At 40.9% G+C, this 23577-nt stretch overlaps 1 protein-coding gene across 1 annotated transcript in view; it reads left to right on the top strand.

The window, feature by feature from the left end:
- The window catches only part of PLXDC2 (plexin domain containing 2), a 393218-nt gene that overhangs the window by 359561 nt on the left and 10080 nt on the right, over positions 1–23577 (top strand). Inside the window, exon 13 of the mRNA XM_037890821.2 lies at positions 12210–12370. Within this exon, the coding sequence (XP_037746749.1) occupies positions 12210–12370 (161 nt within the window). The remainder of the gene's footprint in view (positions 1–12209; positions 12371–23577) is intronic.

Raw genomic sequence — 23577 nt, forward strand, 5'->3', positions numbered from 1 at the left:
ACAATTCTTGACGTCTGATTTGTGTCCATTTATTCTTTTACGTAGAGACTGTCCAGTTTGGCCAATGTACATGGCAGAGGGGCATTGCTGGCACATGATGGCATATATCACATTGGTAGATGTGCAGGTGAACGAGCCTCTGATGGTGTGGCTGATGTGATTAGGCCCTATGATGGTGTCCCCTGAGTAGATATGTGGACAAAGTTGGCAACGGGCTTTGTTGCAAGGATAGGTTCCTGGGTTAGTGGTTCTGTTGTGTGGTGTGTGGTTGCTGGTGAGTATTTGCTTCAGGTTGGGGGGCTGTCTGTAAGCAAGGACTGGCCTGTCTCCCAAGATCTGTGAGAGTGATGGGTCGTCCTTCAGGATAGGTTGTAAAGCCTTGATGATACGTTGGAGAGGTTTTAGTTGGGGGCTGAAGGTGATGGCTAGTGGCGTTCTGTTATTTTCTTTGTTGGGCCTGTCCTGTAGTAGGTGACATACTGTACACTGAAATGTAAGTACAATATTTATATTCCAACTGATTTATTTTATAATTATATGGTAAAAATGAGAAAATAAGCAATTTTTCAGTAATAATGTGACCGTGACACTTTTGTATTTTTATGTCTGATTCTGTAAGCAAGTAGTTTTTAAGTGAGGTGAAACTTGGGCATACACAAGACAAATCATAGAACCATAGAATATCAGGGTTGGAAGGGACCTCAGGAGGTCATCTAGTCCAACCCCTGCTCAAAGCAGGACCAAACCCCAACTAAATCATCCCAGCCAGGGCTTTGTCAAGCCTGACCTTAAAAACTTCTAAGGAAGAAGATTCCACCACCTCCCTAGGTAACGCATTCCTGTGCTTCACCACCCTCCTAGTGAAAAAGTTTTTCCTAATATCCAACCTAAACCTCCCCACTGCAACTTGAGACCATTACTCCTCATTCTGTCATCTGCTACCACTGAGAACAGTCTAGATCCATCCTCTTTGGAACCCCCTTTCAGGTAGTTGAAAGCAGCTATCAAATCCCCCCTCATTCTTCTCTTCCGCAGACTAAACAATCCCAGTTCCCTCAGCCTCTCCTCATAAATCATATGTTACAGTCCCCTAATCATTTTTGTTGCCTGCCGCTGGACACTTTCTAATTTTTGCACATCTGTCTTGTAGTGTGGGGCCCAAAACTGGACACAGTACTCCAGATGAGGCCTCACCAATGTTGAATAGAAGGGAACGATCACGTCCCTCGATCTGCTGGCAATACCCCTACTTATACACCCCAAAATGCCATTGGCCTTCTTGGCAACAACGGTACACTGTTGACTGTTGACTCATATCCAGCTTCTCGTCCACTGTAACCCCTAGGTCCTTTTCTGCAGAACTGCTGCCTAGCCATTCGGTCTCCAGTCTGTAGCGGTGCATTGGATTCTTTCTTCCTAAGTGCAGGACTCTGCGCTTGTCCTTGTTGAACCTCATCAGATTTCTTTTGGCCATTCCTCTAATTTGTCTAGGTCCCTCTGTATCCTATCCCTACCCTCCAGCGTATCTACCACTCCTCCCAGTTCAGTGTCATCTGCAAACTTGCTGAGGGTGCAATCCACGCCATCCTCCAGATCATTCAGATATCTGAAAGGGGTACAGTAGTCTGGAAAGGTTAAGAGCCACTGAACTAGAGAACCATGGCACTACAGAGCCTGTTCATGTCCAGCATCCTGAACAAAGAATCCCTTTGGGCTTGCTACTTCCAAGTCTTCTTGATTCCAGTCCAGAACAGACTGAGTGAAACTAAGGGACTTGCCCATGGTCAAACAGAAAATCTGTGGCAGAGCCAGAAATTGAACCCAGATCGCCTGGGTCACAGTTTGTAGTACTTGAATAAGACCATCTTTCCTCCCTTACATGCAGGGGGAAAGATAGTTTTAAGACATTATCTTAACCACAAATGCAGTGGCAGATTACTGCCACAGCCAATTTGGGGGACTCCAGGAGTGCATTCACACCCTGCTATATGTATCTCATTGTGCTGGTAGTGCTAGTGCCGTGGTGTAATAACAGCATTATGCTAGAAATATGAATCTTGAAAATAGTACCCTGGTGTGATGATCATTCTGGGCTGCTAATGTGAATCCTCCATTTTTGTATGCAGCACTGTTGTAGCCCTGTTGGACCCAGGATATTAGCGAGACAAGGTGGGAGAGGTCATATCTTGTACTGGAGCAACGTCTCTTGGGGAGAGACAAGCTTCCAAGCTTATGCAGAACTCTTCTTCAGATCTGTAAGTTCGAAAGCTTGTCTCTCTCACCAACAGAAGCTGGTCCAATAAAATATATTTACATCACCCACCTTGTCTCTCTAATGTGAATCCTGTCATTCTGGGCCTGTTGGGTGCATCCTAATATACTGAGAGCATGATTTTTGGCCACGAGAGGAGGAGTATAAATCTTAATGTTAGTAGCTGGCTGTTTCGATCTTACTCTACACTGAGCCTGGGAGTTTTAATTTTGGCATGTGTATCCTGATGCCAATCTAGGAAGGCAGTAGAGTTTGGAAATAAGGTGAACACAGGGTCAGCCTCACGGGTCGGGGGGGCCATGGTCAGGGGGGTGGGGTGCTGTGATCAAGAGGCAAGGAGCAGGGTGAGCCTGGGGTGCCATGCCATGAAAGGGAGCTCGGGGCAATGGAGAAGAGGCAGCAGGGTCCAGGGACAATGTGGGGGATTCCTCTGCCAATTTGGCCTTCCCCCCCCCCACACACACACACATTTTTACAAGGTTCTGGCACCATTGGGCTCCTCACAGCAAACCGTCTCCCTGGGCAGCTGAGGAGGAGCAGGGGATGGGGCGCCATTGCGAAGGAGTGTGGGGGACCCAAAAGTTCTTTGTGCCTTGGTCCCCAATAAATCTTAATCCACTTCTGCATAAATTTATTACTCCTTGTGCAGCCAAGCAAATAACAGTGAAGCAGAAAGCTCAAAAGTATTAATGAATGCTAAGGGAATCACTTCATAGAATATCAGGGTTGGAAGGGACCTCAGGAGGTCATCTAGTCCAACCCCCTGCTCAAAGCAGGACCAATCCTAAATTTTTGCCCCAGATCCCTAAATGGCCTCCTCAGGGATTGAACTCACAACCCTGGGTTTAGCAGGCCAATGCTCAAACTACTGAGCTATCCTTCCTCCCTCCTGCCCCCTGGAAACCCAAAACAAGGACATCATACTCCATTACAGTGAAGAAAGATGGAAGTCGAGAGCTTAAAGTTGCTGCAACAGCAGTAAATGCACTGTTATGGATGTTCCTTTGATTCTCTGTAGGGTTCTTCAAACAATAAATCTCTCTCTGCTTTTCCAACTTGTAAGATCCTAAACCACCTGTTTTCTGAGATGACTGCAGATAGTTCCCCATCAGCCATGTGTGGTAACTAAACAATCCTTGGGGCTGTCTTGCAACTTCTTTACAGCTAAGCGTTATGCACCAGGAGGAGCATTTCTGCCCAGTGGGGAGAGAGGGAACATGTGGGAAAGAACCTTTGCCTGGTGATTCCCAAAAGATTCTGTTACGGGGAAGCAGCTATTTGGTATCTCCTGAAATTCCTGGGAAAGGGGGCAATTGGACCAAGTAGGGAGCAAGAAGTAGCTTAGGAGAGAACACTGTGGGAATGATGTTAGCCTAGGTTCATTAGTATTTTGAATGGATGACTGGGGTTGTAGTGCAATGTGGTGAGAGGGGCTCAGTGTCTCAACTTCAGATACAGAACTGGAATCTCCCAGTGTTTGAGGGTGTAACCCTGCAGCTTCCCCAAAAGCAGAAAATATGCAGCCCCTAAACCCAGCTCTCAGCATATCCCTCTTTCCCCAAGACCTCAAGATTTGCAGATTGTGCTATTTTTCACAAACAGGTGAGTGGATTTTTTGTAAAGCTGAGGGCCCGCCCTGGAGAATACTCTACCAACCCCATTCTCTCATAAAACACAGGGGCTCATAGGGAGCAGCCGTGCATTGGCCATGTGAGGCATTAAATCATAGAATCATAGAATATCAGGGTTGGAAGGGACCTCAGGAGGTCATCTAGTCCAACCCCCTGCTCAAAGCAGGACCAATCCCCAGTTTTTGCCCCAGATCCCTAAATGGCCCCCTCAAGGATTGAACTCACAACCCTGGGTTTAGCAGGCCAATGCTCAAATGACCTAACAACTATAGGTCTTTAGAAGTCTCCAATTTCTTTGATTCCATAATAATTGTGTGATTAAAACCCTTTGTCATGTGTGATTATGGGACATAGGGCTCATCTGTAAAACTTCCATAGCTCAGCAGTTTCCATGTAAGGTGCAAGGGTACATTTCCATCTGCTTTGAAAAAATGATTGTGAAAAAAATGGCACCTTCCCCCAGGACAGGCCTGTTCTTTGTCTGTACTCTGTCATTTCTGCTTATTTTAGTGTCTCTCTTTAGGATCAGTACTCTAGATTGTGAGCTCTTTGGTGATCTGACCTGTCAGTTGAAGTGTGCGTAAAGTTTCCCCCCCACCACCACTCTTTGATGCTATATACACAAAATAATAATAATGTATTAACATATTTTAATATTCCTAAGCCAGTACTGGAAAGAGCTTGTTTATTAAGAACATGCGGGTATTACTATTGCTTTTGCATTAGTATTACGAATACATAATAAAAGTACTGCATGGTTTCTCAGCCAGCACAATCTCCATGCTACAATCCTTTGCTTAAAAATCAAACCCAATCTTGAAACATTCATTTTTTCGTCCTTACTCATGCAAATTGTGCCAATCAGAGTTCTATCATTGACTTCAAGGAAAGCAGAAACAAGCCGAAAATCAGCAAAGACAAAACCAACAAAACAAAAACAAAAAAACCCCAATCTTTACCAAGTGGCATATTCACACAAAGACCCTGAAAAACGCATTGTACGTTCTATTTCTTTAACATTTAAATTACTATAGGACAGTGGTTCTCAAAGCCGGTCCGCCGCTTGTTCGGGGAAAGCCCCTGGCGGGCCGGACTGGTTTGTTTATCCGCCGCGTCCACAGGTTCAGCCGATCGCAGCTCCCTCTGGCCGTGGTTCGCTGCTCCAGGCCAATGGGGGCTGCGGGAAGGGCAGCCAGCACATCCCTTGGCCCACGCCGCTTCCCGCAGCCCCCATTGGCTTGGAGTGGCGAACCGCGGCCAGTGGGAGCCGCGATCGGCCGAACCTGCGGACGCGGCAGATAAACAAACCGGTCCGGCCCGCCAGGCGCTTTCCCCGAACAAGCGGTGGACCAGCTTTGAGAACCACTGCTATAGGACACTAACTCACTAGTTCCAGAGATCAGTGTAAATACGTGACGGTGCTTTATGCTACTACAATTACTCATGTGAATAGTCTTTCATTCATCTGAATAGCCCAATAAATTCATTATTTTAGAATGATCATTAATAATACATTATAGCATTGCCACATGGCCTAACAGCAAATGCATTTTTAAAGCACTCACAGGAAAACAATTTCAATGCCCAACTTGTATTCCTTTGTTATGAAATAAGGGCCTGATCCTGCAAGTCTACTCATCAGAGTAGTCCTTTTAACTAGTCACACTAATGCCAACAGGAGTTTTACCATTGGCTTTAATGGGACTACTTAAGTCAATAAGGGTTATAGCATCAGCCCTTAATAATTTTTGGTGTTAAACTGGACTCACACTGAAATACAATTTCAACCTTAATTTTTTTTAAAGAAAGGTTTTGTTTGGGCATTTCACTGTTCGTTTGGTTTGGTTTGGTTTTATTAAGAACCAAAAGTTTAACTTGGATTAGCTCATAAAATACCCAGGTAGGGGACCCATAGATAGATCTCTGATAGATCTTGTGAGGCCATCAAAGCAGGGCTCCCCTCCTGCATGTTTCATAGCAAGCCCACAGAAGGGGGATAGAATCATAGAAATGGAGGGCTGGAGGGGACCTCTCTAGTCCAGCCCCCTACACTGAGGCAGGATTATGTCTGAGAGGGATATGGGAGTAGTCGACAGCAGAGCAGGGGAGGAGAAAATCTAAGAGGCTTTTGTCCACAAAGAAAAAATTACTCTTATGTTTTGTATGTAGAAAATTTTAATGGTTCACAGTGTTTAATGTGAATTACAGATTTCACCTTTTTTGCCCTTCTACATCTCTCAAGGTCTTCTGTGTCCCCTCCAACTCTGCTGTGGTTCCCCACACCTCCCCCAAATTCACTTGAGGCCTTGTGCCCCACTCCACATGGCCCACAGGTGTTATCAGGAGATCAGTTTACATTGATAAACTTTTAAACGTTATTTTTAAATGCCTCAATATATAAGTGAAGAAGAGTTCTGTGTGGATGTGACCTGGGCCATAGCCAGGAGTAACTGGAAAAGGAAAAAAAAAACAAAAACAAAAATGCATCCTGCCACTTTCAGGTGCACACATATGTACAGCTATATTGGGATTTATGAGCAGGGCTTTTTGGAGCCTGGTCTAAAATATAAGGGCAAACTGATAAGAAGGGCTGGCTTGCTTCAACTGAGGCCTAAAAAAGAAATGCATAACTTAGAAAATTTCTTTCAAACAAAATAACTTGTCAGTGTAGCTCCTCAGTTCCTCCTTGCTTCCTGGTCTGGAAGTTCACTAACTCTGTCCTGTGCAGGTGGGCAGACAAGGCTCCCACCGAAGAAATAGTAGTAGACCTTCAGGGATTTTCCCTTAGCTTCCACTCTCTCCTCTTTATATTTCTGCTCTAATGGATTCCTAGTTAGCCCCTTCCCTTCCTTCCTACATTATTGAGGGGCAGGTGCCCTCACAATCTCTGTCTATTATAATAATAGCATAGTGGAAAGCTAGCATCAAGCTGAACTATGGAGCAGATCTTGCAGGCAGTATACTATAGTACTGTCTGTCATGTACACTGTTCTATGGAGCTGAATGGTTAGTGTGCTATAGGGAGGCGAATGCTATAAATACAGCAAAATGGGTTTTACAAGATGTGCGTACCATCGCCAGTTTGGCTTTTTTTTTTTTAATTAAGATTTTAGATACATTCTTGCAAAATTCCCATTGAATGTAAAAGGAACAGGGTAGGTCTCTTTATAATGTATCTTTGAGTCTCTCTAATGTCTTTCTACACTAGAATGTCTGAAGGAGCCAATCAAACCATAAGCCACAACATAATCTAAAATCAAACCAGATAGTCTGTGTGTTTTTAAAATATGTTTTTAAAGGTAAACTATCCAGTTATGAAAACATTTCTGATTTTCACTCATCGTCTGTATGGGCTTGTCTACACTTACAGTAGTGCAGCAGTGCCCGCTGTAGTACCCAACGTAGGTACTCCACCTCTCCAAGAGGTGGTAGCTATGTCGACAGGAGGGCTTCACCGTCAACATAGCGCTGTCTACATTTGGAGTTAGGTTGGTGTAGCTATGTCTCTCAGGGGATTTTCCACAGCCCTGAGCGATGTAGTCGTACCAACGTAAGCTGGCATTGTAGACCAGGGCTTCCTTGGAAGAACTTCCAGCAGCAGGAGACTGAAATGAATTAATATTTAGCTCATTTGTGTGTTTGTTTTTTAAAAAGCATGTAATTACCCTCTGCTTCCTTCCTGCTCTACAGTCCATAATGAAAAGCAGATTAACCTGCACATTTGAACATGCTCCTTTGGTTTAAGAGTTATACTAGAACAATTTTTATTTGAGTAATTGGGTGAAATTGCAAAGGCCTTATACTCAATTCAATGGCATGTCTGTCTGTGAATTCCAAAATTTCAGGGAATGTTGTAGGCAACCAGAACCCTGTGGATTTGGGAGGAACTTGGAAAACCGAAAGGTGGGAAATGGGGGACACATGAAGCCCCTGCCAGATCTTCAGCACAGCCAGGCCTCAAGCACCTCTGCAATTGTCTGTAGGACAAAGAACTGATTGATGGCACCCATTAACACCTTCCAGCCTCTCATCTCTGCCATCCTTCCAATAGAGTTTTAGCATGTTGACATCCTGAATGGCTTATATCTCACAGACAGAAAGAAGAATAAGGATGGAGGAGAAAGGAGACATGAAGAGATTGGAGACTCTGATATGGAGGGAGGGTAGAATGGGGCACACAGAACCTTTGGTGGATGGCAGGTTGGTAAAGGAGGAAGAAGGACATACAGAGCCCCTGGTAAGCCAGAGGAAAGGAGGAAATGGGGGGGAACAGGAGTTATGAAGGTTCAGACAGAGCCCTTGGAAAGGGAAGAGAGTGGAGACAAACAGAACACCTGGTGATGGTAGAGATTGGGGGCCCCTAGTATGGAGGGATACGAAGAGACAAAGTGGACTGAGATGCATACAGAGCCCTATCCATGGGGAGGAGAATGTTGGATTCTGAAATGGGAAGAGAAGGGAATGGGGAGCACACAGAACCTTTGGGGGGTGGGAATTGGTATGGAGATTAGTTAGTATGCAGAGCCCCTGCCATGGGATGAAAAGGGGGAGCGGGGAGCATGGGGGAAGTGGAAATGGAAGGGCACACAGAACTTCTGGCAAGGGAGTGACTGGGGGGAGTTGTAGGGAGTCCCTGAAATAAAGGGGGACCACACAGGGAGCTCGTGGTGGTCGGGCGAAATGAAAGGATGGAAGGAGCCTTGGTGTGTGCCATAAACTCAGCCTACACAAGCTATGATGTGTGTGACCCTCTAATAAACAGAACATGCTATCTGTAACACCCACAGCTGGAGCAAAAGAAAAGGAGAGTATGAGGGAAGCTCATTGGTGAGAGCTGCCATCAGGAAGGGATTGGTCATCAAGACAAATATCCTCCTTACAGGTTTAGCCTTGCCTGAAGCAGGAGATGGGCTGTGATAAGCTTAATGTTTTTGCACCTGAAAAAGATTCCAAGTCTTCTTTCTAGCATTCCCCTCTGTGGCTTTTTAAAGACCTGTCCTTGATTTATGGCAGAGGATATTTTCCACAGTTGACAACACTGTTTATTGTCTGTGCAAACAGAGTGAAATCAATTTCTCTTCAGCATTCTAACACTGAGGTCAATGAACTGAAGTTTGATTATGGAGCTCACTAGTCACTTACACTTGTCATTTAGAAAACCATGTATTTATATTTTATTATTTTTCGCATTTGCCATTCTGATCATTATTTCAGTGTATTTGGAATGCTTTACACAATGGGCTAGAAGAAATACTGACAGGCTGCTATAATTTGGAGTCTCTCATTTACAAATCCAGGTAGTAAACACTGACAGTGTATCAAATTAAAGGGATTAACTTGATCTGGTCCCCACTCCCTGGCTAGAACCTGTCTTTCAGATGTCTGTAGCATATGATAGTCCACAAAGTAGTGATACAACGTACTTGTCAGGCCTAAATTGGTCAGAAAATGGGTGTAAATGGTCAAGTAAATTTAACTTGTGCTAATCCAGCATTCAGTGGAGGAGCAAAGGAGTAGGCAGTTGTAAAAGGAAAAGTAACTAGTGGGGAGCCAGTTTATGAATCCCTTACTCCTAGTGTGAGTCAATGGGATTGTTTGTGCAAGTAACTGCTCATCACTGCAAATAAAGGGTTCACAGTCTGGCCCAGGGCATGTAACATAAAGCAGGCCTCTCCTGCTGGCCTCTAGATAAATTAATTGATGTTTGCACAGTGCTTTGAGCATGTAAAGCTTGTACACGTACTAAATATTATTATCCTTATTACAGTGTATAAACTGAAAATTTCAGTTTGAGCTTTTATAATGCAGTCTAGTCTCAGGTGCAGCATATAGCCATTTTATAAATGACTATAAGGAAGGATGGCAGAATGGGACCCATGGTAGTAAAAAATTGTGCAGTTGGTACAAAAATTAATTAGACCCCTTGAAATGTGAAACATGATTAGCATAGCAATTTTGAAATGTATCTGCTCCTAGCTGTGAACAGTAAGAAAAAAGAAAGTTAATTCAATTTAAAGTGCACTGAAATGGCGAAGGCCCCACAACTTCTTTTTGCTGTAGGAGCCCCCACCCCTTGTAATGTTGTGGGCCCCCCAGCTCTGTTCCACCATATTCAAGCACATTTGTCTCCTCTTCTTTCTTTTCTGCCCATTTTCTTTCTGTCTCCCATCCTTTTCTGTCTCTTGTTTCTCTTTCTCTCATCTTTTACTTTCTTCTTCTTTTGCCTGGCTTTGCAACACCCCCAACCCCGCAGGCTACAAGAAGGGCAGGATGGACCTGGGCCCCATGGGCTCTTGTGGTTGAGCTTAGTGCTGTGAAAGCAGAGGAGAGACGCTTAGGCTGGTCAACTGCTATCTGAGCCTGCAACATGTGAAGTGTTCCATAGCCAACTGCTGCAAGACCTGGAAGAGAAGACTACTGGCTTCCAAGGAGTTTCCTGCTGCTTTACCTATAGCCACGAAAGGAAATCTGTAGGAGGAAATAGGATCAGATGTTCATGCTCTTCTCCAAGATCCCAAGTTAGGGTAGCATTTTAAATTCCTTCCCATGGTTTTGTTTATGGACCTCTAGCTTTATACAGTTTGATTCCATCTGAGAGTACTACTGTGCATGAACATGTGTAGCTGGGATCATGAGAGTTAACCATTCATCCTAAGTGCTCAGCTGGTACCGTGACAGGCATCATTGTGAGAGAACCTAGATAGATAGTCCCTTTCCTGTTCTTTTTCAATTTTGCTTGTCTAAGATATGCTTTGAATGATCTGTTGACCAGCTGGCGAATGCTAAAAGATCATGTACAGTAGTTATTACTATTTTTATGTATCATTTGTTTGCAGTGGTGCCTGAGAGGTACTAGGAGCTTTTCAGGCACATGAGAAGGTGCAGTCCCTGCCCTGAGGATCTCACTAATTAAGGACAAACAGATACATCCTAGTCTGGGAAAGGGAACAACAAAAGGGATTTCAATACAACTCAACAAGCGTCATTATAGGCAACATGACAGAAATGTGTTTTGGAGAGGGGCTTAAAAGTGAAGGGTCCTTGTTAATGAGGTCAGCTTTCAGTTGCATAAAAATAGAACTGTCACTCAATCAGTTACCACACTATATGTAGAAAAGAAATAAGAAGGGGGTGGCTTTGGAGTGATTCAGAAGCCCGGAATGGGTCACGTGAAAGCAGATGACACAGGTGATTGTTCGAAAGACAAAATGGCAGACAAGGATGGGAACACAAGCACCAATATTAGCTTTTATATGCAAATCACGTGTTCCAATTGGTCTTAAAACTAAGTCAGGGCTTTTGAATCATTCTAAGGCCTTCCCCTTCTTCTTGTTTCTTTTCTATGTACAGTATGGTAACTGATTACTTGTGAATTCTGTTTATAGGCAATAGTAGCTGATTAACCTACTGTTGATGTTTGAAATTACTAAAATTCTCTGGGGTGCCCAAAATAGGAATCAGACTCGCCCAAGTGCAACCAGTACCACAGATGACAACTAACTAACTTAATGAGATTCTTTCATCATGATGATAACACTGTTAATCAGATTTTCAATTGGTTGATTTACCTGGGAGTGGAGGTGTTATTTGCTTTACAGGATATACTCTGGTATGTCTTCTTTCCCCAAGGCAAATGTATAATACAACAAGAGACCCATCAGTATAAAGTTTAACAAAATGATCAACTTCAGTAATACTTGTGCTCCCTTCATACTAAGATTTAAATATTTGAGGGTCATTTAACATTCATTTGTTACACTTTTGCAATGTGATTCAGTTGCACAGGACTTTGGGAAATCATTCTCCAAGCTAATGAATCAGGCTTTCAGAATGTGTTTTTTAGCTACCCCTCACTGGGGTGACATCTCTCAAATTGAAGCTTGCAAAAAAAATGACAAAATACATATTTCAAAGCATTAATACTTGATGTCTGTAGGACAACTGTGATAGTTTTTTGGGTAAATCAAAGTCAAATTTTGTTCTTATGTAAATTCATTATGTAGATAATTAGGAACTTTAGAATGTCCAAATTACTTTCAGAAAGAAGGATATTAATTTTGTTTATTGAGCTAGAAATGATAAAACATTTGGAAATGTCATTTCATTAACATTATATGAATACACATATAGAGGAAAGGAAGATGTAATTTCTTTCTGCAACATGGGCCATTGAGAATAGTAGGAAAATGTAGGACAGAGAAAACAAATGTTCAATTGTCATTTTAATAATTTATTGTAGACGAGAAGAAATAATCTCTCTTAATCGCAAAACAGTTGCCATGCTAATAAGTATTCCATGCTTGTAGCTTCTACAGACGATAGCGCTGCAGAGAAGAAAGGTGGAACTCTCCATGCTGGTTTAATTGTTGGAATTCTGATATTGGTCCTCATTGTAGCAGCAGCCATCCTTGTGACAGTCTATATGTACCATCATCCAACGTCAGCAGCGAGTCTCTTCTTTATTGAGGTAAGTCAACGGTGCCATGATGGGTCACTAATTCTGTTACTTGTTTAACATGATTATTCAGTCTACAGAATAGTACTTTCTAAGCTTAAATTAACAGACTATTCTTAGAATCCTGATTGGTACTAGCTTTAATCTGTAATGTTTAAAGCCTCTTAAATACCTAACCCAAAACCTGCTGCTATAAATACAGCCACTTCCCCCACCCCTCACGACACTCCTTTTATTTCAAGAAGGTAGGCGTTTTTTACCCAATATGTATTCAAAGGCCATATACAGTCATTTCAGTTATCAGTCATAGTCACAAAATCTCTTGCTATCTTACATTTTACTCACTTAAAATAACATGTTGTCACTAGATTTATTGCTAACTGTGAAATAGATGCACATTGTCATTTTATTTGCGAGCTTGTATTTATTTTTTAATCTGCTTATTTGCCTAGCGTAAAAATAAAAGAATATGTGCACTAGTAAATTCTGCAAAATGCCTGACCTATGGCAAGTTTAATAACACTTGGGGTAAGCCAGACACTTTTGCAACAGATTCATTTATTGAAATCCTTTAATGCAGTACCTGACAGTGTCTGACAACATGAGACTGGAACATTATTCCTATTGCAGGTATTTGTGGCTCCAGTATATTGTTAGGATCTGCACTCTGCTGTGATAAATATTTCTTTTGGAGCTCAGCAGAGTTCATCTGTATCAAGCTAAATATATACTTGCTATACAAAAAAGAAAACTGAGACCATGCATGAAACCAACTTGCAGTATTGGCTTACTTTTAAGAATATGGATACTTGCAACAAACAACAATAAAGATGCATAACAACTGGAAATATCATGAAGGAGTTACCTGGGGATTGCTTAGGTCGAAGATCAGCCAAAAGGGTCTGGATTATTGATAAAACATTCATTCTTAGTAACAGGAGCATGAATTGAAATGTAAATTAAACATGGCTTCATCTTTAAAATTACTTTATAGTTAAATAGAGAACTTACATGCAAGAGTAGTGACAGAAATCAAAATGAAATGCTTACAAGTATTGTGAGAGCTCAGGCTATGTAACTACATTAACCATTTGGGATCAGGATCCAAATAACAAACTCATGAATTTTTCATACATATCTAAGTGACATACTGAGGCAAATTTCTGTTCGCGTAAGTGAACCCAACTCCGCTGAAGTCAATGGAGTTGTGTCTATTTCCATTAAGCAGAAAATTTGGCCCACTGTATTTTTCACTAGCTTTAATTGACCCTGGCATGGGAAACTTATTTATCCGTTAACAAAACCTTCCAAAAAGACTTGATTTGTGTGGTAACACCATTTTTCAAAAGGACAGAAACAAGGTACTGGCTAACAGTAAAATGCATATTAAAAGGGGGTTTCTGAGGTGCATAGTTACATGGTCCAGAGCAGAAATTCTACAAGTTAACAATTTATTATTATTAAACCTTTGTATTATAGTACAATTGTACACAGTTCTCCTTGGAATAGTAGAGCCATCTACTACATAATATATTTACTGTCACCAAAAGTGAAGTAATCCCAGCATTCAATGCTAATGAACTAGCTTACTAGTTTTCAAGACAGGCTGTTAGAAAATGTGGTAACATGATCTTTGTATCCTACCCAAAATGAATAGGATGCATGAAAATAAGGACAATTATTGGTATGTAACAAACCAGTGATCATCAAAACTATGACTATTACCCTTAGTACTAGTGCTGTAAACTACATAATTCTTTTTTTTTTCTGGCAATGATATAATATTTGTGAAAACCATAAGTTCTGTGGAAATTAACAAAAGTACAAGCCTGAGTATTGTGCCAGGAAGGGGTAGGCTTCTTGTGGTCAGTTTCATAATAACAGGTAAGATGTTCCTTGAACACTGAGACTCAGACTTGCAGAGTATTTTTATTGATTTTTTAGGTGTTCGAAAATGAGTAGAGAAAAGGATTATTCTGAATTTTAGAACATTACCACGGCTTTGGAAATATAATAGCAAGTATCTGCAGCCTACAGTATAGGAGAATGCTCTTGCTTTCTGAAATACTGTTGGTTCTTGCACTGATTGCTTCTATTAAGTATAGTTTTATTGTTTGATCTTTTCAGATACTTTCTTAACTACTACCACTGATCATTTAATTTCACAAACAAAAACTATAAGTAGTTTGGCCAATTGAGAAAATGCATGATAAAGATTCATCCTTCTCACATGGTGCACAAGGGTATGCACATGCAACTCCCACACATGGAGATGAGAATGTATCCCCCTAAGATTTGCTTTTGGAAAGAACAAATATGCATATGTGGGAGGGAATGTAGAGGAAGATGATAAATTATAATTGTTATATGGAGACAACTTATACAAAAGCATTTACTCATTTGGTTGTAGAAACAATACAAAAGGTTCTGTCAGCATAAAGATTCATGACTGGGAATAAGAGAGATTTCTGAGTAAGTGATGCTGGTAGCACAATGATGTAAAGGAATCCTTGTTAGAGGGTGATTTGAGACCAAAATACCCAGTCAACAGGGTTAGCAAGGTTCTCAAAAATAGCTAACTTACCTTATTTATTGGAGATGAATATAATATAGATCTGGTGTTAGTATTGTAGGATATGGATTGAGAAATGTTGCCACAGGCTTGATCAAATAGCATGAAAGAAATCCTCCCTTCCCCCGAACACACACACACACACACACGCACACAAATGTTAGGTAAAATAAGAGTAGTGAACAGGAAAAAACATTGTTTTCATATATTTTGTATGACTTAAAGCACGGGTAGGCAGGCAGGCAACTTCTTCACATAATTGTATCTGAACAATTGACCTATAACCATTCTGCTTTTCCTGAATTGGTGTTCCTTGAGCATAGAGCATGAACCTCCTTGCCTTGAGTGGTGGTTTAGTCAAGGCTCAAGCTGAAGCCAAAAATTCATTCTCATTTGTCATACTCAATCAAGATTTGAATCTAGATCTCCAGAGTGAAGGCTAGTCAATGCAATAAATAAATAGCCAATGTACTGATGGGGAGAGAAGAAAGAGAGGAAGTGGACCTGGCTTTCCTATGCTTATAAAAACAAGCTATCTGCACCCTTATAAAACATCTTATTGAATTTAATGATAACCTTTGTACAGAATTTTTAACCCAAGTTATAGAATTCTGTAACAGAAGTACAAAGAATCCACTCTTAAATTCTGTAGGATGATCTTTTAATTCTCTATAAAGTATGTAATTTTCTACTAGATTCTGTAGGTTTATAGAGAGACTGCTATAGAACCCTTTGGGTTTTATTAAACTGTATAAGACTTTTTCCATGCGGAGGGTGTTTGTGTCTGGACTGGGTCTAAATGCTGTGACCCAGAAATATTTTGGTTGTCAGTTAGGAAGTCACAGATGAGCCCCTTTAATTGGAGTTTGTATGTATAGCTACTTCCACTTGTTTGATTACATACTACAATTATACGTTGTTCCTGCATCATAACACAGTAGGAAGAGACTGCGGTGTGATTTCCATTTGCAGTCTATATATCATTATGCTGGATAGCCAGTCACCCTACATAAACCAACTGCCCTGTAGCATGTACTCGGACTGGACCCCATGACACCTGTACAGTACATACTCTTAGTTAGCATCGACAGGTTTCATTTGCTATTTATACAATGTTTTTTTGAAAGAAGACCGCAAACTGCAATTAATTTTCACTAATCAAAGCATTTTATTATTCACTGCTCTTCATTATAATATCTATTGCCATCTATTTTAATAGCAAATATTCACCATAACAACAGATGTATAGGACAATCTCTGCTGATGTTTTGTTAGCTTGTTAATGTAGTGAACCGAAAAAGATTTTACTCCTCTTTTAACTTTGTGTTTTGAAATAGAAAATGTTTTACTTAAAAATGGAATAATTTTGACATGTTTTAGGAAATGGTAATAAAATAACAAATGCGATACTCCTTAGTTGGAATGTAAACGGATACATCTACACTAAGAGCGAAGGGTGTGATTCCCAGTTCATGTAGACATACTTGTGCTAGTATTCATCTGAGCGAGTATGCTAAAAATAGCAGCGTGCCTTCAGGAAGCACGGACAGCCACAGTGGTAGCACAGGCTAGCCGCTCTGAGTACAAACCCACCTGAACCCCAGAGGTATGTACTCAAGGGAGCGAGCCTGTCACCAATGCTGGTGTCCACGCTACCACGGCTACACTACTATTTTAGCAGGCTAGCTCGGAGGAGAGCCAGCACACTTATGTCTCTGCAGGCTGGGAATCACACCCCTACCTAGCAGCGCAGACGTAGGCTAAGTCAGCAAGAATTTGACATCATTTGCAAGGATGGGGGATTCTTGGTGGAGATTTTAGTACTGGTCAGCAAGGTCAATTTTCACTATAAAAGAGGTAGTTATTAATCAGTCATTTCTTCTTATCACATATTAATGAACTTGCAGGTATTTAATAATCCTTAGTATATTTTAGAGTCTATCCAACAATCAAGTACAGAGTAATGGATATCAGCAATGAATTGATTATAAGAGAACTTCAGAGATTGAAAATTGTGTATCAGGTTCCATGGCTGGCTTTCAAATTGTCCACTCAGACGGCACTGCCCCTTTTTCCACCCTTTGGATTGGAGGAGAATAAATGTATCCAAATGGAGCAGGGAACCCAGACAAAGAAAGCAGGAACAATGTATTAGTAGTGCTTTCTATGGCAACTATGTTTCGAGCTTTGCATGTTTTCAGAAGGGAATGGGTAGAGAGAGAAGGATTATTTTAGGCAGCATGATTCCTTTATAGTTCCAAGCTGGAACACTTATTCACCCTCTTGGAAGTGGTAGTTCATGTTTATTATTCAGGAGAAAAGCAAACAGCAAATATTCTGAGCTGGATTGCTGCCAAAGGAAAAGAGGACAGGGCAATTAAAACAAATTTCTTTGAAGTAGCACACATGTAGCTAACATTTCCATGTCAGTTAATGACATGATAGAACACAGAATACCTCTTGTGTCATTTCCCAGAAAATTAGGGTTTTTTTCACCTTTTGACTGGAAACCCAGAATTCTACAATAATGGAACCTACCCTACAGCTTGTAGTAATGTTCTTAAAGCACTGGGAATCATTTCGTGGACCACAGTAGTATTTCTTTTAAAAGGGAAGGAATTGTCTAGAAGTGTACAGTATTTTAGACATACCTTAGAATAAATACGTAGCAGCTGATGGAATTTCTTGGGAAATGCTATTCCAAAAAGATAAGTCCAGGTTGTTCCAACAGCCATCAGCAACTTTATCAAAAAAGAAACCAGAAAAAAGGTCAAAACCAGAAAGTCCACCAGAGATTGTAGTAATACCAATGCAAGAAGAACATACACCAGAGGTTGGCATACAGTCTTACAGCTTCCACTAATTCTGGAGATGGTAAAAGAACAACCTAGCTCTCACTTTCTTCAGTGGAAAGACTCCCTTTGAAATCAATGGATTTGGATGGAATCCTAAAAGAGCATGTCAAAGACATGCCAGATTCACAGCTGGTATCAACTGCCACTGCTGCAGTGAACTAGAAGGGCTGTGCGAGTTTATACCAGCAGAAAATTTGGCACTCAATTGTACAATAAACAAGAAAGATGAAGGGCTAACTCCTCATTCCATTGCTACAAGCAGGAAAACTCACATTGAATATTGATAGAGTATCTATGTACTAAAGCACTTTTGAGTAGTCTTGTAGCTGTACAATTAATAAAGTTTTATACACACACACACATACCCCTCTGGTCTCTGCACTAAGAACTCGTCTACGCAGAGGAGTAATGCATTCTACATGGGGTGTGATTTTTTCAGTGCTCTAACATAATGCATTTTAATTGGTCTGTGTAGAACCTGTTGATGTGCACTAAAGGTTCCCCAGTGCACTTTAGCATAGTGCTGTTTCAAACCGCACAACATTAAATTACACACCAGCAGGGGCTACACAGACCATTTAACATGCATTATGTTAGTGCACTTTAGAAATCACAACCCCGTAGAGGGTATTAGCCCGCTGTGAGTCTGTATATTTTAAGTTGTATATTGTTTACATTACTGAGGTTGATTAGCAAACACTCTCTTTTTATGTAAGAGCACAGAAAAGGATGAAGCTGAAGTACGTTTTTCTCTGTTTCATCATTTATGTGATTTATGGGCATCACACTGCATGCATGAGAGCATACACACACTCTTTTTTCATTCTTTTTGAAAACAAACCAAAGTGGCGAAGGAAGGAAGCTACAGTCTACAGGGGCTAATTTAACTATGTCTACATTCTTAGTGGAATACTGGGTTTCAACAAATTGTATGCCCAAGACAAGAAAAATGCTATTAACTTCAAAAGAAGCAGTGTTCTTGAGATTTCTGTGAACTTTTCCTTAGAGCGAAGCAAAGTAGGTGCTGAAGTGTTTGTACTTGGTTTATTGAGCACAAAACATATCTTCAGTTACACTTGGAACAGAAAATAGATATTGAACTGATAGTCGGGTGACCAGATAGCAAGGGTGAAAAATCGGGACAGGGGGTGAGGGGTAACTGGCATGAATATAAGACAAAGCCCCAAATATCGGGACTGTCCCTATAAAATCGGGATATCTGGTCACCCTAACTGATAGTATGATTTTTGTGTGTATTTATTAGTTAACTAGCAATGATAAAATGATATCATTTATACAGAATGGTGTCAAGGTAGTTTCATAATTTTTCAAAAAAAAATTCTTTTTTTATTAATCATTTGGAAGATTGAAATTGTAATCTGACACCTCTCTATTTCTTCTTCTCTGCAATGTATCCAACATGCATTTCCTTGTTTGTTATTGTTGGACTACTCATAATTAAGTGCTTTAGCACTTATTTAGGGGATAATACTGAAAGTTTCTATCTCAGAAAATAAAATGTCTATGTGATCAAGTGAAAAGAATTATGAACTTTTCAAACAAAAGGACCACTCCTGTTCTCATTGACATTTCAATGGGAACAGGCCGCAAACCAAGAAAAATGTTTATTACCATATGGAGCCTATTTACTTTTAGAGGATTCCTTTTAAATAAAACATAAATAAAACATAATGAGTAAAGATGCATTTTCAGTGTAATAGAAGAGATATTGCTTGCTCAGGTCCTTTTTTAAATTATTGTTAAGATCTTTTTTGCTCTCTTGGAATACAAAAGTAAAATACATTTAGTTGCCAGGGATACTTCCTTTTGAATCAGGTCACAGATTGACTCTGACTCTCAGGAATTCTTTCACAGTGTCTCTTGAGAATAAGGAATGTTGCAGCAAGATGAGACTTTAAACTCCCCCTTGCTGTTTTTTGGAGGGTAATGCACATATAAAGATTGATGTCTTTCATATTTGTTTTAACAAGACCACAGCTCACATTAGGCGCCTTAAATACAACAAAATTAATGAACCACAATAATAGTTAGCTATAATACAATTAAAAAATAATTAATTTTCCACTAATCTATGTAGTGTAAAATATACTGCAGTCAGGATGTAAGATTTGTCTGGCAAAAAGCCAGGCATGATGTGCCAATTATGGTGGATTACATGCCTGTGAATACAAGAACATATGAAACAGATTAATTGAAGGGTGTGCTGTATAAAGATTAAATATGAGAAAACATGGTTCAGGAATTTCTGAAGTTGCATTTGAATGAGGTTATATTCCTCCCTGTGTAACTTGGTTGATTCAAATGTGAGCCTTAGGGGTGAAAGGGAATTATGCGTGAAGGACAAACTAGACAAAATTAAGAGGTAATATGTGAGATGATAAAAATTAGACTGTCTTGTATCCAGGCATCTTTACCCTACTTGCTCCCACTTATCTGTGTGTAAGGCTACATCTATACGATGCAGCACTGGTGGAGGTGTATAGTGTCAGTGTAGCTACACACCTCAGTGAAAAGCAGGCTCCATCCACACTGCAGTGTGTAGCTACCCATGTCAGCAAAAAGCTCTGGCAGAGGGAGAGAACAGAGAAAGGCTTCAGCAGTTCCCTATGGCCAGAACCTTTCACTGTGTTGAGGAAAGGCAGAGCTGGCAGGGAGCTGGCAGAGCCTTTCCCCACTAAGGGAGCCTTTCCCTGCTGCTGGTGTCTTTCACTGCAGTGAGGAAGGGCTTTGCAGCAGGGAGCGTCTGGAGCCTTTTCCCGCTGTCCCCCTCCCACCACCAAAATAGCATTGCTAAAAATAGCAGTGTAGATGGGAAAGCAAGGAGAGAGTGTATAGGGTAGGTACTTGGATACATACTCACACCCTTCAGGCATGTCTCTACTCTGCTTAACTAAACCATGCATCACCAGCTGTGCTGCTATCTGTATCCATGCTGGCAGGGCTTTGCAGGTATATACGCTACACACTGCCAAAAGAGGCGTGCATTGTTGATGTACCCAAAGAAAGACTATGCGGATGTAACTTACATAGAGAAGCCAAAGCAAGTGTAAAGTACACATGGTGGTTTTCTCCGCTATACTTCCCTCTCCAGGCCCCATAGTGTATGAGCTACATTACTTCTCACCCCAGTTTTGTCACCTTTTCACTACCTAAGTGGCACAAAGGGGACATAATCTGGCTGAAGCTGGACAGCTGAGAATTCCCCCAAAAGAATTCTTGACTGGTATAAAGCCAAATGAGTCAGCTCCTGTGCCATTCTTCTCTACCTTGGCATGGGGGTGTGGTGGCAAGTGAGCGTAAGTGAAGCATGGCAACAACACAATGGTATTCTTCTATGGCAGTTCTCAGCTGGAGTACAGTGCTGCAGGAACCATGGCCAACTGTCATGAATTAGGTTTGGGTTTAGATTGTGTGTCTTACTTCAGGGCTGGTGCAGGGGCAGCTTGAGAATCAGGGAGCCATTATCAGCTCTCCATTACTGAGTGGATCTTGGCACAGGAGAGAATCTGGCCCCATTAGAATTACTTCCCTTCATCAGGCTCAGTGTGCCAAATTCAGAGATTGGGTGTCTGTGTTGGTGAGAATTACACGTTGGTAAGTAGTTCTGAGTGTAAGTAAATCTGATGGATTCTAAGTAACTGTACAGGTAGTTTAGGTTGGTGTGAAGTTCACACTGAGGAAACCAAAAGGTGTAAATTATCCCTACCTAGCTGTCCTGCAGTGACTAGGTACCAATCTCAGGGCAGACTCTTGAGAACCAGGGCACAAACCTCAAGTTGGTTGTGAATTCTATACTTATATTCCACCAGCCAATTTTCATCTGTAAACTCCTCAGGTACTATAACAGCTTTAACATGGAGTCACAGGCAGTCCCCTGGGGATCCCCAATCTGTCTTGCCACCCAGATATGCCTACCTTTGTGATACACCAAGAATCACAGCAATCACAGGTTACTCCCAGTGCCAAAGGACCAGTCGCTTACCCCAGGTCAATTGCACCTTAGAATTCATACCAAAGGTAACGTTTGTAGCCAACCCTATAATAAACTATCTGAAGATTTATTAAATAGGAAAAGGAAATGAGAGAGTTATTTACAAGGTTAAAGCAGGTAAATGTACATACACAAATGAGTTACAATCTTAAGTTTCAAAAGGTAATAGAAGCACCTATAATAAGCAAGCTCTGTATTGCCTTTTGGGCTAAGCAGCTGGAGATCATTTACTTTTGCCTAGAAAACCTTGCTGCTAGAATCCAAGCATCGTAAAGATACAGCTCCTTCTTGTTTATGGTTTTTATTCACTCCCCCCCATGCTTTGAGCTGCAAACTCGGCTGATGGGAGAATCCACTTGCATACCTTATCTTCAAGGGAGTGGGAGAAGGGCAGAGCAACAAAGTCCTTTGTCTTCTTTAATGTTTCCCAATAAACCATCCGGTGTTGATGGACGTTCCTTGTCAGGCAGGATGTAACATCTTCTGTTGGAGACCAACACTTTGCACTAGTTGATGTCTCTCTCCTGTCTGGTGATTTACACAGTCACAGAGGCTTACACTACAAATGCTCGACTATTACCTTATAACATGGGAAGCAGATGCTATAAGTGAGATTAATGCATTCAGCAACTCACACGCATTCAATGAAGACTAAACACTTCCTTATAATTCTAATACCTATTTTAATTATATTAACACACAGGTGAGCTGGACTGATTCCAGCCATATATTTGTCAGTGTTCATTTGAGACATGGGGACCTTGGCATGATGTGTCATCAGGTCTGCCAGCATCACAGTCTCTACTTTGACTCCCAATAGAATCATTTAGAGTCACCTTTGAATTTGGTTCTCTCTGCCCCACTCTTACCCCCAACCTCCATCCCAATTGGCTGTTTGAAAGGAGACAACTGAAGAAAAAATAATATAATAATTGAAAATCTAGTTTGCAATATTTTTCCTGGTGTTGACTTTCAGATTTCTTGTCTTGATGGGCTTTTTGGGCTCCATCTGAGGTTCAGCATTTTACATCTTTGTATATAGCAGCATACAGCAGACAAGATTGCACAGTGATAGGTAAGGATTTTTCATAACTATTTCTAACAATGCAGTGATTTCACAGATGCTGCATAGCTCTTTAAAATAATGCAAAGTAAATAGGAGAAAGAGAAATGTAAGGCCAGATTCTCAGCTGGTTTAAATTGAAGTTGATGGAGCTATGCTGATTTACATCAGCTGAGGATTTGGCCCATAATTTCTTTTTTTTTTTTTAGTTTGAAAATGGCCAGGCACCCCTCTTCATGAGCACTCTCACTGATCTAATTCTTCCCTGCACTGACAGATGAGTTCCGCATCCTGAAACTAATGATTAAAAGAAAAAAGAACAAGTATAATTTTTCTGCTCTTTGAAAGTTCTACATTGTCCTAGCATTTTGAATACTGCTATTGATCTAATTGTTATTGCACTGCACTGACAATACATTTATATCTTCAAGAGCTTATTCAGCTCAGCAGGAACCAGCAACTCAGCGGGGAAGACCCAGATCATGTCAGTTGGAAAACCTGTAAAATAAATAATTATCACTGATAATAAAAATCAAAAGGGTAAGGAAGGAGGCGTCCAGTTTCTCATCATTCAGCAGCTGACTGCTTAGATGATCCTACCTACTGCTGGTCCTTAAAGTTGCAGAAACTTTTTTTATAAGGAGAAGCATTTTAAATCAGAGAGGTCTATTTTGGAGAAGGATTTGTATCGAGTGAAAGAAAGAAATGAATGAGGTA

Source organism: Chelonia mydas, chromosome 2 (genome assembly GCF_015237465.2).
Source record: "Chelonia mydas isolate rCheMyd1 chromosome 2, rCheMyd1.pri.v2, whole genome shotgun sequence".
Lineage (NCBI taxonomy): Eukaryota > Metazoa > Chordata > Testudines > Cheloniidae > Chelonia > Chelonia mydas.